Source organism: Carassius carassius, chromosome 37 (genome assembly GCF_963082965.1).
Source record: "Carassius carassius chromosome 37, fCarCar2.1, whole genome shotgun sequence".
NCBI classification, from domain to species: domain Eukaryota; kingdom Metazoa; phylum Chordata; class Actinopteri; order Cypriniformes; family Cyprinidae; genus Carassius; species Carassius carassius.
In genome coordinates, this window is record NC_081791.1 from 8,709,566 (window position 1) to 8,726,519 (window position 16,954).

A 16,954-nucleotide genomic window follows, 5' to 3' on the forward strand; every position below is an offset into this window, starting at 1 on the left:
AATGATGTATGAGAGCGCGAGTTGTGGATGCTTATTATTAAGTAGGCCTCTGGAAACACGGAATTGGCAGGTAAAAACAAGTGTACCTCATGCTTACTCAGATGTCCTATCACCATTATGCCCTTGAACAAGTTTCTGAAGCCAGGTCGCCTGAGGGAGGAGTCTTTACAATAAGGTCCCATCTGTTTACATGAAAAACACTCCTAAAGCATCTTAGTTAATGCTCAAATCAACATGAACTAATGTTATTTACATCTAAAGTTGTGTTAAAGTAACATAATATATAATAATAAAATCTGTCAAAGTAATAATTTCACTGAAAATATACTCACTCTCAGGCCATCCAAGGTGTAAATGAGTTTGTTTGTCCATGTGACCAGATTTGGAGAAATGTAGCTTTACATCACTTGCTCATCAATGGAAGCTCAGCAGTGAATGGGTGCCGTCAATATGATAATCATTTAAAACATCACGATAATACACAACTGGACTCCGGTCCATCAACGATGGATTTGTTTATTACAAAGACACTTTTCACAGCACTGGAGTCCTGTTGTGATGTTTTCCTCAGCTGTTTGTACTCTTATGACGGCACCCATTCACTGTAGAGCATCCATTGGTGAGCAAGGGATGTAATGCTACATTTGTCCAAATCTGTTCTGATGTAGAAACAAACTCATCTACATCTCGGAAAGGTCACCTAAAATGTATCTTGTGTCATCATCTATTACCCTCAAAATAATTCAGACCTGTTTGCTTTTTTTCTATGAAACGCAATATATATATATTTCAGTATAATATATATATTTTACCCGTTTAGATTGAAACTATACTAAATGCTGGCCATTTTCATTATTGGGTGAACAGTCAATTTAACTGTTCAGGAGAGAAAATGAAAAGGTAAGCCTTGAGTAGTTTATTAGAAATATGTAGACAAAACCAAAAGCATTTTTTTCTTTCTTTTGAAAGCATTGATAGGAGCCTAGCAATATGCACAAACAGCCCTGTCCAGCACCTAATTTTGATAGTGCAAACTTATTTGGTCTTTTTGTTTTAGATTTGATTGGAAACATACAATACCTTTCGGTTTCCCCATCTTTTACATTTGAAGACATCAAATATCATACTGCAGTCACAATATGCAAGACATTAATGGTCCAATACCAAATACAGAGCTAATATAGACTTGTAGAGTCAGAAAACATCAACATCCAACAAATCTGGTACCACCTCAAGAGACATATGAAAAGAAATACTGTATATTAGGGCAGTGTGAACTTACAATTTCCAAAATCCATAATCATTTTTATGCTTTAACCACAAGATTTGCGAGACACAAACTCTCTCCACCTCTGCAAAGTTTCACTTTAATTTCAATGCCTTACAATGAAAAAAAGTTACTTTCCATCACATCTATTGCTTTTTGGTTGAAAAAAATACGAATACAGTGCAGTTTTTCCAAACAGTTTAAGTATACATGTTTTTAGTACTGATTTAAAAAACAAAACAAAAAAAGCCAGGACTGGTCATAAGGAGAGGGACAACGAAGCTCTGTACAACAATATGCATATTATCTCCCAACAGAGGTTTATGACGAACTTCTGGAGTGCAGCCACTGAGACAGAGGTGATGCTCATGAACTCAATCATTGAATTCAGCTTTGCTCTCGTTCAGATCATGTATTATTTAGGTGACGGCGTTCCTCATTTTATTATGTCATCCCCCTCTCCTCTCCTCCTCTGTCTGTCCACAGCGTGCCAGTCGCTTATTCAAGATCTGGCATTTCTGGAGAAAAACACAGACATGTTAATCTATAAAAACTTCTGTTGTTCCAGCTTATATAAAAGTTTCTTCAGTAAAACACAAATGGTGAAAATCTATTATGCACTGGTTGCTTTTCTTGCAGTTCCAATGAATGAGGACTAGAGGTTAAGCTTTCAATAGGGCTTTTGTTTCTTTTTGGAGTTTAGGACATTATAAATAATTAATAAATTCACCTCTGTATTCAAATGGAAACAGTCATACAACTTCGGAAAATCAAGAAGGACAGTAAATCATTTTCAAAAAAATTTTTTTAGAGATATTACAAAAACACTTAAAGGGACAGTGCACTCAAAAATGGAAATTCTCTCAATTTATTCAACCTCACAGCCTTTCAAAACCATGAGGCTTTCAGAACACAAGAAAGAACAAATACATACATTTGTGTGTCCATCCGTTGGATGTCTAGGTAAACAATATTTACACTTCAAAAAAAAATACATAATGACATCGTAAAATTAATCTACAGCTCAAACATGCTTATTTGACATGCATGAACAAGTGAGGTCTGTTCTCAAGCATCAAGCACAAATAAATTTCAGTTTTACCATATTTAAAGTGCTCTTTGCATACGTGTTGATCAGTGTTTAGAAGTGAATGGATATATTCATATAAACTGGTTTCTTTAAAAGACTTCAAACCCTCCGATTCATATGGATTGTTTTTTGTCTGCAAGTACTTTTTGGCTTGAAAATGTTGATTTCATTGACAACTGATTAAATGATTTCAAAGGATGGCCAAAAAATATGAGAATATTAAAAGTAAAGAATTTAAAGAATTTTTTGGGTGGAACCATCCCTTTAAAACAGTAATGGTTTTAAGTGTACAAGCTAGAAAAAAAAGAGGGAAACTTACTTTCATCATCACTATCAGCTGATTCCTGAAAAAAAAAAATAAAAAAAATCAACCGAGTCATTAAATAGCAGGAAAATGACGGCACATGTATTAAGGCAGGAACAGGCCACTATAGTCAATTAGTGATCAGTTTTGATTATCGAGATACTTTTTGTTTTAGTTTTAATATTTACTGCACTTTGAAGAGGATCGTTTTAGAGATGCAAGTGTTTTAGCCTGATGTCAGCATTTTAGGCTGTTAGCGCAGTAAATTTGTTTTTTAAATTCATCTCCTTTAAGGCACTTTCCAGTTAAAACAATCTCCTGTCAAAAGCGTGCTGAGACCTCTGTGATCTGTTCCAGTCTGTTACGCTCTGTCTCTTATAAGAAATGCATCTGATTGGACGTGACCCACCCTAAATTAACCTAATTATACTGGGATCCCTCAAAGTGATGACTAATCATTCAGACAACCCAACTAGTAAAACAACTAGTTAACTAAAAATAAGTGGTTTTACACATCACTAGTTTCAGCTGAAACTTTTGTCATTTTAAACCTGTATTATTTATTTATTGATTTATTTATTTTTTCAGAAAAGATATTCTAAAGAATGTTTTTGTCCATACAATGTTGTTTTGGATAGTATGGACAAATTTATTAAAAAAAAAAAATACATATGAAAGTCAAAAGAAAAACATTGGACCACCTTAACTTTTATTGTATGAAAAAAAAAACACCAAAAAAAAAAAAAAAAACATGTTGGGTTGGAATGACAAGATTTGGATGAACTATCCTATTAACTTTATAATACACATGAAAATCTTACATCATCTGCTCCATCGAGGTCAGGTAAATCATCTTCTCCTCCCATGTTGCCCATCATCTAAAACCAACAAATCAAGTAAGTACATCACATTAACTACAGACATATTCTTCACAAAACTCCCATAATAACTGGGAGGGTGAATTATAGTCATTTTTTTCAACTAAAAAGTACTAACCTCTGAAAAGCGATCATAGTTGGACAAATCTTCATCTGAATCATCCTCCCAGTCTTTCCAGTTGTTGAAGTCAACACTAAGCCAGTTGAGCTGTAGACAACATTTAAGTGAGACAAACCAAATACACGTATATCAAGTTTGATCAGTCAACAATGAAAGTACAGATGCACTCACTGACTGATATGAGCTGATAGACACACTGCCAAACAACTAACAATTCCACAAACTACAAATAGCTTTACCATTTAATTTTAAAACCCAGAAAAATATATATATTTATACACAGGTGCTGGTCATATAATTAAAATATCATCAAAAAGTTGTTTTATTTGACTAATTCCATTCAAAAAGTGAAACTTGTATATTAGATTCATTCATTACAAACCAGACATGGGGACTTGTGACTTGGTGACTTGGACTCGAGTCAACTCGAGTCGCTATTTTTATGACTTGTGACTTGACTTGACAAAAAATAAAATACTTGAGACTTGACTCGGACTTGGAAGTTAAAGACTCGGGACTTGACTTGAGACACGATGACTTGAATGACTTGAGTGTTAATCACATTATGTTTTCAGTTTGAATATAAAATATATAAATTATTATTTTTTTAAATACAATTGATTACTCAGCTGGAGCGCAGGCTGAGAATCGCGTTGTCATGACTGGACCAGGACACTATCATCAGTCATGCCCTCTCTACCTTACGCAGACCACGCCCACTTAGATCAGATATCACATCACATCAACATCTCAGCTTGAGGGGTACCGAGGGTCATCGCTTTTGTCGTCAATAATTCGCGCCTAAAAACGCGTGGAAATCGCTAGTTGCGCCGTTTTCTCCTTGTTTGCAAAGCGCTCGGACAGTTGCGCCCCTGAGGCGTCGAGCGTGTCTCACCGCGTGCGCGTCGCGACCGCGTTGCTTCCATTATGAGCGCGCATACCGGTGGCGCATACATGGTGGGATAGGCCACATCGTGCTTGGCTTGCAGACAAGACTCTCGAATCTTATATTTTGCAAGTGCAATACCTTGTAATAGAGGTAATGACTTACGGATATACTCAGAGAGAGAGAGAGAGAGTGTGTGTGTGTGTGTGTGTGTGTGTGTGTGTGTGTGTGTGTGTGTGTGAGAGAGAGAGAGAGAGAGAGAGAGAGAGAGAGAGAGAAACACACTCGTGCTTCACCTGATGAAGGAAACCCAAACTGAGTCTGACTCCAATCACAACCCCAACATTCAGAAACTAATTGACAAAAATCTGAAGTATAATTATGATGAAAAATGAAAAAATGAATTTGAGCTCCAAACCAAACTCCAGTGTTATTCGGCCCTAAACAGAACCACAAAACTGGCAAATTACTTATCACTCAAGCAATTAAAAGAAAGACAAATCCTTTCAAAATATCGACTCCGTGATCATGATTTGGAAATAGAGATTGGTAGACATAAAAGATCCTGGCTACCGAGAGAAGAGAGACTGTGCAAACACTGTGAGCTGAATCAAACAGAGGATGAGAAACACTTCCTTCTTGTCTGTCCCAAATACAGCACTACAAGAGAAAACATTCTTCCCACAGTTTGAAGCTTTGAATCGTTCATTCTTGTCTCTAAATGACTCGGAGAAACTACCTTATATACTTGGAGAGAATGAGACGGCAGTCACAATAGCTGCTAAATATTTATACACCATACGAAAGGGATAATTTATTATATTCAACTGTTTTATTTGATATTCTTAATTGCATATAATTACTATTATTAATATTAGAAATATTATCTGCTGCTGCTATTTTTATTGTATTGTATTTTATTGTAATCATATTGTATTCTGTATCTAAATGCTAAATTTGGCAATACTGTAACTCAAATGTCATGCCAATAAAGCAACTTGAACTTGAGAGAGAGAGAGAGAGAGAGAGAGAGAGAGAGAGAGAGAGGAGAAATGTAAGAAAGTTTAATGTTGTATGTAAACTGTGTTTGAGGGGAAGTCGTGGCCTAATGGTTAGAGAGTCGGACTTGCAATCGAAGGGTTGTGAGTTCGAGTCTCGGGCCGGCAGGAATTGTGGGTTCGTGCATGTAAAGTTCTCTCTCCACCTTCAATACCATGACTTAGGTGCCCTTGAGCAAGGCATCGAACCCCCAACTGCTCCCCGGGCACCGCAGCATAAATGGTTGCCCACTGCTCTGGGTGTGTGTATATAGTGTGTGTGTGTGTGTGTTCACTGCTCTGTGTGTGTGCACTTCGGATGGGTTAAATGCAGAGCACGAATTCTGAGTATGGGTCACCATACTTGGACGAATGTCATGTCACGTCACGTCGTTTGAGAGAGAGAGAGAGAGAGGGGGGTGTTCAGAGAGGAGTCTGTTGGATGTTTAGCTGTTATTTGTTTTATGGACTCAATGTTGAAAATGTAAAACATTTCTGTTGGCAGAAGTGAAAAATAAATAATTTTATGAAGTTACAATTTTGTTTGATTCCATGATGTTTTTTACTGAACATGAGTATTTACAATGCAAATCCAAATTATTTTAATTTACTGTTACTTATATCTTGTCTTTTAACTTTATTAAGATCAGATTCTGCAGGTAAAATTACAATAATAAGGCGACTTGACTTGGACTTGACTTACTACAGGACTTGACTTGACATAACTTGTGACTTGACTTGCCCAAAAAAAAAGTACTTGGGACTTACTTGAGACTTGAAGGTTAAGACTTGAGACTTACTTGAGACTTGCACATGTGTGACTTGGTCCCATCTCTGTTACAAACGGATTAATATATTTCAAATGTTTATTTCTTTTAATTTTGATGTTTATAACAGACAACTAAGGAAAATCCCAAATTCAGTATCTCAGAAAATTTGAATATTGTGAAAAGGTTCAATATTGAAGACACCTGGTGCCAGACTCTAATCCGCTAAAAACAACTGCAAAGGCCTTTAAATGGTCTCTCAGTCTAGTTCTGTAGGCTACACAATCATGGGGAAGACTGCTGACTTGACAGTTGTCCAAAAACGACCACTGACACCTTGCACAAGGAGGGCAAGACACAAAAGAGGCTGGCTGTTCAGAGAGCTCTGTGTCCAAGCACATTAATAGAGAGGTGAAGGGAAGGAAAAGATGTGGTAGAAAAAAAAGTGTACAAGCAATAGGTATAACCGCACCCTGGAGAGGATTGTGAAACAAAACCCATTCAAAAATGTGGGGGAGATTCACAAAGAGTGGACTGCAGCTGGAGTCAGTGCTTCAAGAACCACTACACAAAGACGTATATAACAGACAGCGTCAGAAGCGTCTCGCTTCAAAAAGGACTGGACTGCTGCTGTGTGGTCCAAAGTTATGTTCTTTGATGAAAGTCAATTTTGCATTTCCTTTGGAAATCAGGGTCCCAGAGTCTGGAGGAAGAGAGGAGAGGCACACAATCCACGTTGCTTGAGGTCCAGTGTAAAGTTTCCACAGTCAGTGATGGTTTGGGGTGCCATGTCATTTGCTGGAGTTGGTCCACTGTGTTTTCTGAGGTCTAAGGTCAACACAACCGAATACCAGGAAGTTTTAGAGCACTTAATGCTTCCTGCTGCTGACCAACTTTATGGAGATACAAATTTCATTTTCTAACAGGACTTTGCACCTGCACACAGTACCAAAGCTTCCAGTACCTGGTTTAAGGACCATGGTATCCCCGTTCTTAGTTGGCCAGCAAACTCGCCTGACCTTAATCCCATAGAAAATCTATGGGGTATTGTGAAGAGGAAGATGCGATATGCCAGACCCAACAATGCAGAAGAGCTGAAGGCCACTATCAGAGCAACCTGGGGTGCCACAGACTGATCGACTCCATGCCACGCCGCACTGCTGCAGTAATTCTGGCAAAAGGAGCCCCAACTCAGAATTGAGTGATGTACATGTCCACACTTTTAATTTTTATACTTTTTAGTTGGCCAAGATTTCTAAAAATCCTTTCTTTGCATTGGTCTTCAGTTATATTCAAATTTTCTGAGATACTGAATTTGGGATTTTCCTTAGTTGTCAGTTATAAACATTAAAATTAAAAGAATTAAACATTTGAAATATATCAGTCTGTGTGTAATGAACGAATATAATATATAATAGTGCTGCAGCGATGTGTCGACGTCATCGATTACGTCGACTACAAAAATACGTCGACGTGTGAAATTCGTCGACGCATCACACTGTTTATATCTCGCTTAATGGCATACTGGGAATGGAGAAAGTTGCATTCTATCACAAAAACAGAGACCACTGTTATCAAAAGTATGGGAATACTTTAAACATAGGCCAAATAAAATGGCCCTTTGTTCCCTTTGTAAAACCGATATGGTGTACCACGGCAGCACAACTGCGATGCACGAGCACCTCAGAGGAAAACATCCTGGCGCTCTCCGGTGTTACGGTTTAACTGGTTACTGTGTGATCTGGCGACCAACTTCCTGGTTCAGGTCTCTGCTGCAGATGTGATGGAACAAACTGATGTGATATTATTAAGTGTCTAATAAACGCAGACTTGCTCATTGCATGATTCTGATATTCTTGTTAAGATTACAAGTTATTAGTATGATCACCCGTAGTGTCTGAAGTAAGGATAAAATAAAAAAAGTCTGTGTTGGCGCGAGTTTCGAACACGCGTTAGGGGCTGTTCACATACCGCGCCTAAAAACGCGTGGAAAACGCTAGTCGCGCCGCTTTCTCCTTTCCAAAGCGCGCGGGCAGTTGCGCCCCTGGGGCGTCTGCCGTTGCTAAGCAACCATGACGTGCTCTCTCCATGAAGACGCAGAAATTTCAGCAAAGGATAAATGGATTTGCACCGCGTGCCTACATTGGAAATAATGAACTTGAGCGTGCAAAAGTCGCGATATGTGAACGGCCCCTTAAAAGACAGCGCGCCGCGAGACAACAGTCACAAACCACCGAGTTACCCCGAATCAGCTCCAGATCTCTGGAAACCATGCTAAACCATAGCAGAACCCCGACTACATTTTATGGGTTGTGATGCTAAAGAACATTTCATGACGTCTCAGACAACTGTAAATTTGTGGCTACTGTGGTTTAATTATAAATGCTATCGTAAACTCATATTTACCATAGTAAAATAATTTTCTTTGCCTCTATTTTTGTATACTGTAAAAACTTCAACCACATTGGTTGAAAATGAATAAAGGTTGAAATATTATATTAGAAGTTGTACTTATATTGTTTTGTAAAGTTATCCAAAGGATTCATTAGCTAATCAAAAAAAGAACATTAGATTAATTATTTATTGGAATAAAAATAATCGTTAGAGTAGTCGACAGAAAAAATAATCGTTTGTTGCAGCTCTAATATATAAGTTTCTCTTTTTGAATAGAATTAGTGAAATAAATCAACTTTTTGATGATATTCTAATTATGACGAGCACCTGTATATACATATGTATATGTATGTGTATATATATATATATATATATATATATATATATATATATATATATATATATATATATATATATATATATATATATATACACATATACATATATATATATATATTAGGGGTGTAACGGTTCACAAAATTCACCGTTCGGTTCGATACAATACACTGGTGTCACGGTTCGGTTCGTTTTAGATACAGCAAAAAGAAAAAATTGGCAGATAAATTTCCTTGATTTTTAAAAAATGTTTTATTTATTAAAACTAACAAAGTATGTTTTTTTTTTTTTTTACATTGAACAATGATGGAGCTATTCTTTACCCATCTTCTATGGTGTTTTCTTAGCAGCATACTGTATAAAACAAAAACAGCTCCTTATAAAAAAAAAATGAAAATGTTATATTAGTTATGAACAAATACAAAGATGTAACTTTTTATATGGAACTCTATAACTCTTTGTATTGAGTGTGTTTTTACTCAATTGGTTCTCTATAGGTCTTATGTTTTTTGGAACAAAGCAGGAATTACGGTCTGTCTGAAATGGGCTCGTGAAGGAATATTGTAACGGGGCTCAATTACATTAAGCATGTTCTTAAAACCTACGTTTTCCACTACAGAGTAAGGCGCTCGCTTCTCAGTACGCGCTGAAGGCTCGTTGCAAAATGGCTAATGCGTTTAACAGACCAAAAATAGAAGATCTTCCAATAACCAACTGGTGTTTGGGTGCACTTTGGATTCCCTGTAAGCTATAATGGTGATGATAGAATCAATGGTAAATAGTAAGGTCTCATATCCGCGGCTATAATGTAAATGTAGCCTACCAATCGCCGTGGTGATGTCTTTTGCTCTGTTTGAATCCGTTGGAAATGTCTGTCTAAATGCTGCGGGGATAGTTTGTTGCGTGTATGTTTCTCCTTTTTTTCGTCTTTTCCCAGATACTGACAAACTAAGGTGATGTCGGCGTAAATGAGTTGACATGTTTCAAGTATTCCCGCTGGTGTTTGTTTTTTTTTGTATTCCCGCTGGTGTACCCTAGATGCGACATATCGTTGTTTTTTTATCCACCACTCTCTTGCCATCACCATTATAGCTTACAGGGAATCCAAAGTGCACCCAAACACCAGACCTGTTGGTTATTGGAGGATCTTCTATTTCTGGTCTGTTAAACACATTGGCCATTTTGCAACGAGCCTTCAGCGTGTATTACTGAGTGAGCGAGCGCCTGACTGAGTAGCCTAACACAAACATATTAGTTGGTGTTTTTTTCTTCTTCGGGGGTGTCAGGGGCGTTGCCTGTTACGTCGTTTGGGCTATTGGGCTACCTTGTTGAACGCACATCATTATATTTCAAATTTTTTTTTTATTTTCCAAATATAATTAATTAGTCCAACGAACCGTTCGGTCCATAATGCGTACCGCGTACCGAACCGAAAGCCTCGTACCGAACGGTTCAATAAGAAATACGCGTATCGTTACACCCCTAATATTATATATATATATATATATATATATATATATATATGTATATATATACACATATACATACATACATACATATATATATATATATATATTAGGGGTGTAACGGTACGTGTATTCGTACCGGACCGTTTCGGTACAGGACTTTCGGTACGGTACACCGAATGACCGAATGCAATATTTTGTGTGCAGAACATATACTTTTTCGTGTTTCCAAGCGAACATATTAAGTGGCGGAAGTCTCCGCGTTTAGCGCAAATCCTGCCCTGCAGCTGATTCTAAGGCCGGTGACACACTGGCTGCGTGGCGCGAGCATGGCGTTTCTGCTGCGTGACGGCTGCTTCGCGTTTTCTGTGTCTTTACACACCAGAATCGTGCGTGATGCGGCGCTGGCGCGCTGCTGCTGCTGTAGGTGACATAGAGGGAGGCCGCCGACAGACCAGGATCTTGTCTTCACTACAACAATATCTATACTTCATGTCGAGCATAAATATAAAGCCTACTGATAAAGGACACCGTCAACAGTATTGACGGCAAAATAGACTATGTTTGAAAGGTGCAATATGCCAGAGTGTCACCGGCCTAAGGGTTTTCAAAAGGCATCACGCGAGTGTGAACATCACTACAACTAGGAAAAAAACGACCGTAATTCAAACGCAGCTCCCGTCGGCATTTAAACAGACCTTTGTTCATAATTCCGATTGGGGCAACGTTATAACGAAATCTGAGCAGGTCACTTTGGAAAAGTTATATATATTTTTAAAATATGAGCAGGCCTACAAGCTGGGATTGGTAATGCTGCACTGTAATCATAGTTATTCATTATGATTTTATTATATGATATTGGTTTGAGACTGAAAGTATTTTATTTAGTGGAGAACTTTGCAGCAATATTTTATTTCCTATTCTTTTTTTATTTTATATATATTTTATTAAAAAGTATTTTTTTAAAAAGTGTAAACAAATTGTTTAAAAAAAAGTTTATAGTAATAAACAACCTGCAGTTTAATGTTTGCATTTCTTTCCCTTACTGTACCGAAAATGAACCAGACCGTGACTTTAAAACCGAGGAACTTACCGAACCGTGATTTTTGCGTACTGTTACACCCCTAATATATATATATATATATATATATATATATATATATATATACACACACACACACACACACACATACATATTTAGCAACAAGGCATAACATTCATTGCATTTGCATAGTTAGAAGCATTTGGATTAATATACTTATCTAGAGGCATATTTTTGGTGATAAAGAAAATACAAAGTAGAAGATAATTGTTAAAACCAACACTTAATACAGTTTGAGCTCAACCTGTCAAGATATCGGACATATTCCTTAATCAAATAATGACAGTGTTAATTATAATTACTGCAGTGACAATAAATAAGGAACCAAACCTGCCTTTGCTTTGTCCTTTGTTAACCTGGGCCAGGATTTCCCAGACTCCGCTTTCTGTAAACAGCACAAGATCGACCGGTCTGTACGCCTGTGTTTGGACCCCTGAGAATAGAAAGTAAAACATTACACAAAATGTGCTAATCCTGAGGTGTGCATCCCACTCAAGGGGTGGGGGGGGGGGGGTCATCTGTAACGGGATCTCTCAACTGTGTGCTGGACTCACATCTTGATCAATGGATTCAAAGAGGTCAATTTCATTTGAGTACTTCATGTTATCTGTCCCGCTGAGACAGCTGAAGGAGAGCAGAGGACAGCATTAGGTGAGCCACAAAACACTCAGAACAGCACAGAATCAAAGACAACGACTATAAAAAAGCCTTTCGTGTTTTACATGATGATTAAAGTTACAGAAACATACCTGAAACCAAATTTGGACTTTTCAAAATTGACATTCACATCCTTGCTGTCCTCCACCAAGAACTCAATGAAGACACAGTCCCGTCTGTCGTACCACTTCGCAGTTGCTGGATGCCTGATCAAGGACATTTGTATTTGAATTAAAGCTATAATGTGGATGATAGGATCACTTAAACACTGGTGAGAATATGATGATCAATCTATGTTGACCAATCAGCTGATGTTTGTTCGTTTAAGGTTATATCATGCTCTTTCCACATTTACTGTTTTTCCCATATATACAATATTGTGCTAATTTAAGTTGCCATTTGTGCATCTCTTATTTGCCGTCACTACACTGTATAATATATTCTAACATTTGGCGTAAGATTTTTTAGTATTATTATTACAGAAATTCATAATTTTATTCAGCAATAACACAATAAATTGATCAAAAGTGACAGCAAAGAGATTTATAATGTTAAAAAGAAGGATTTATTTCTCAAACTAATGCTGTGCTTGCTTTTGAACTTTCTATTTGAATCCTGAAGAAAAAAAAAATATGGTTTCCACTTTCCAAAAAAAAGTATATATATATATATATATATATATATATATATATATATATATATATATATATATATATATATACACACACACATATACATATATACATACACACACACACACACACACACATATGTATATATAATTAAAAAAAAATACATCCTTGGTGAAAGACTTACTGACTTGCAACATTTGATTGGCACTGTCATAGATTAAATATATATATATATATATATATATATATATATATATATTTTTTTTTTTTTTTAAGTGTGTTCTATAAAGATAGCCGAAAATAACTGGGTAGACATCTGTTGTGCAAAATATTGTTTTTAATTGTATTTTTGATCTAATAAATGTCTTAGAAATGGCTTTTTTGTGAGCATAACAAACTCCTTTAAAAACCATTACGGATTACAAATATTTTATTAATGGGCCTAATCTTTCCATTAATATGTTCCATGTGGTTACCATTATTATTCAAATCAAATACAAAAATATTAATCATTAAAAACTGCACTGTCCACCTAGCCCTCTAGTATCAGCACGGTCCGATAAAATGAAGTCAGCCACTAATCTGAATATTGGGTGTCAAACACACAAATAATAAAGTGTGTGGAGAGCATCTGTGTGCCTCCACTTCACCCTCCTTCACTGAGAGATGAGGATCCAGTCCATGCTGAACCCAGTAAACACTCAACAGTGGAGTTATAATGAATACATTGATTAAATTCCATCCTCATAATAAATTAAATCCTCATACTGACCATAGGACCAAATTAATTAACTGATGTGAAATACCTTCAAGGCACAACCCTTTTTTATCAAGATAATATGATCACATGACTTCTTGATATGATCTAAATCCTAGTTATCTCTGCCATTAAACAAAAATAGCACCTTTGTTTGAAATCCCTTATTTTTCTTCTTAAAGGGATGTGTGTGTTATAGTTGTAAGTTATTGACGGATTCATTCATTCTGGCCCTGAAGCACGTGCAAGAGGCGCGCTCATTCTCGCGATTCATTCAACCATAAAACAAACCAATAAACTCCGTCACATTAACAACGCTTTGAGCGAGTTTGTCGATATTTAATTTTTTTTTTTTTTTTTTTTTAAAGATTTGCGCGTTTATGAACCGATCTGGGTGGTAAAGAAGGTAAGCTAACATGCTAACACCGGTGAGCTAAGACAGGCTAACTGTAACGAGCTAGCTTACTTTTACATTACACACATTTCAACAAATAAAGTTAGCACGGATTTCTGAACGTAATGCTCTTAGATATAGTGTTTAATAAATCGAATAGTTTAACGACTAACGTTAGGATTGGAGTGCATGAGTCGTGTAGAAGTAACTTAGCTAATACTGGCTAGCGATAACAAGCTTCACAGTCTACACAGTTATTAAATACTGGTTTCAGTGGCGAGCTGCATTTCACAAACATCAGAAGAGATATGTTGCGCAGACTTACATGGCTCTGGCGGCTGTGTGTGTGTGAGTGTGATCGGGGGTTCTGGTATGTTCTCCCGGGGTTTGACTGTGTGCTGGTCTCTGACTGGAGCGCGATGGGCGGAGCCTCAAACCACGCCCCTCCCGTAGATGGACTGCTGGAGCGGGATGGGCGGAGCCTCAAACCACGCCCCTCCCACCGCTGGACATTTCTAGAGCTTCCATGAACCCTTGATGCAAAATAATCCAAAATTCTCAATGGGACGACTTCACTTTACCTACATTTTTTTTTTACATTTTGTATGTTTTGTTTGATACATTTTTATCACAAACAAAAGTTTTGGTTTAACTTGTCATAAGAAATGTGAAGAATTCTTAAAACATAAAAATATTAGATGTATGTATTTATTTATGATGACGTTGGTGATTCTATTGATGAGGTTTAGCCTGTTTTTATACAGTCTTTGGGTTTAGCTCGCTATCTTCTACTTATCAGTGATTTGTGTATTTATAAATGTATTGTTTTTCATTATCTTTCACATTCACAAAAAAATCACATTTTTGATTTAATTTATTTAATTTAAATTAGCTTATTAATTCGTTTGTTTATTTTTCTAATGTTTAGCTTTTTGCTTGTTTATGTTCTTGCACTTGTATGCACCATACAAACATGCATTATGTATGTATGAACTTGTATCATAAACTGAAAAAAAAAATGGTGTTCGATTTACTTTAAAATAACTTTCACTCAGAAAACCCTAAATAATTTCACAAATATTTACAAAGAAATGGGAAGTATGGTTTAAAATGGTATTTTCATGTAAAACGTGCTCCAACAATTAAGAAAAAAATAAATATATGTATATTTAGTGCGGGATTGAGTTCATCCGAAATAAAGGTTTTTGTTTGCAAAATACATGTGTGCGTACTGTGTATATTTATGATGTATACATTTAAGAAAAATATGTTGTTTATATATGTAATGTATTTATATATGATATAATTTATGTGAATATATATATATTAAAGCAAATATTTTCAAAGTATATGCTGTATGTGTGTCTTTATATATACATAATAGATATACACAGTAAACACACATATATCATTTAAAAAAAAATAATTTTGGATGGGATTAATTACGATTAATCATTTGACAACACTAGTATGTGTGTGTGTGTGTGTGTGTGTGTGTGTGTGTGTGTGTGTGTGTATATACTTACTGTATTTATTACATAGGCTATACTATACTCTCATCAGCATTTTAATAAATAGTTAAAGTAAGTAATTATAAGTATTTATATATAATAAAAATGTCGCAAATTGTAGCGATTTAAGGTTATTTAAGGTTATTTCAACAACAACAACAACAACAAAAAAACCTAACACAACCCGCACAGCTTTTATTTTGAAATGACCCGGTATTTCTAGCTCAGCGTCTGTTCTGTTGCTTCGTGTTGCTGGTAGAGTAGAGCAAATAACAGAATAATATAAACTCTGTTCTAATTTTCTTTCTTCGTTTATAAACGAATCGTGAGTTTTCCCCGCTTTTATTGATATAATTAATCTGTCATGTGTATGACAGGTCATATTTGATCGCCCACCGCTTTATACGAGCGCAGTGAATGAGCTAACATCCTAAATCTGAAGTCATTCCTGCACATCACCAGAGGTGGGTAGAGTACCCAAAAACTGTACTCAAGTAAAAGTAAAAGTACTTCTAGAAATATTTACTCAAGTAAAAGTAAAAGTACTAGTCTGAATAGTTACTTGAGTAAGAATAAAAAAGTATCAGATAAAAAATCTACTCAAGTAGTTAGTCACTAGTTACTTTGGGTCATATATACTGAGCCTATTTTTATTTAGATATATAGATAAAATGTATGTAATGTATGTATGTGTGTGTGTGTATAAATATATATATTTAATCAGACTTTACTCCAGTCTTCAGTGGCACATAATCCTTCAGATTTCATTCCAATATGTTGATTTACTATCAATGATCTTCTTTTTATCTTTCTATACATCAAATAATCCTAAACAAAATGTCACAGGTTCCAAAAAAATATTAAGCAGCAAAACTGTTTCCAGCACTGGTAATAAATCAATATATTGGATTTATATTTTGAAGGATCATAACTCTGAAAACTGGAGTAACAGTTGATGAAAATTCTGATTTGCATCACAAAGTAAATTATATTTTAAAGTATGTATTATATATGTATAAATAACCTCTGACACAGAGAAGAGAGAAAACTCCTCACATGACCGCTTAGTTACTGAACATAATAAACCAAATGCACATGACAAATCTTCTTCTGTCTGATTGCAGAAGTATATTTCTGCAAGCGTAAATATTGTGGAAATATCATAATTAATTGTGTCTAGGCATATGGGGGTCATCATGTGACACACAGCAGCCACAACAGCATATTGGCAAATTATTATTAAGCATTATTTTTTTAAATATTTTTATTAGAAACATTCCCAGATGCATGAACTATATAATTAAATATCTCGATTCTCACATTTCATAGATTGTTATTAATGATAATATGCGATG

The 16,954-nt window shown here is 35.9% G+C and overlaps 1 protein-coding gene across 3 annotated transcripts; it reads right to left on the reverse strand.

The window, feature by feature from the left end:
• Positions 1 to 901: 901 nt before the first annotated feature.
• ptges3b (prostaglandin E synthase 3b (cytosolic)) lies at positions 902 to 14,546 on the reverse strand. Of its 3 annotated transcripts, XM_059527323.1 has the most exons (8): positions 14,414 to 14,546; positions 12,398 to 12,511; positions 12,203 to 12,272; positions 11,983 to 12,081; positions 3,658 to 3,747; positions 3,483 to 3,539; positions 2,677 to 2,701; positions 902 to 1,785 (listed from the first exon to the last, which is right to left on the reverse strand). In XM_059527323.1, coding segments are annotated over exons 1-8 (477 nt in total). In that variant the 5' UTR covers positions 14,416 to 14,546; the 3' UTR covers positions 902 to 1,765. The 3 variants fall into 3 exon arrangements, with proteins under 3 accessions (XP_059383306.1, XP_059383307.1, XP_059383305.1); XM_059527324.1 differs by lacking the exon at positions 2,677 to 2,701 and having other exon boundaries at positions 3,458 to 3,539; XM_059527322.1 differs by lacking the exon at positions 14,414 to 14,546 and having other exon boundaries at positions 12,398 to 12,525.
• Positions 14,547 to 16,954: the final 2,408 nt, after the last annotated feature.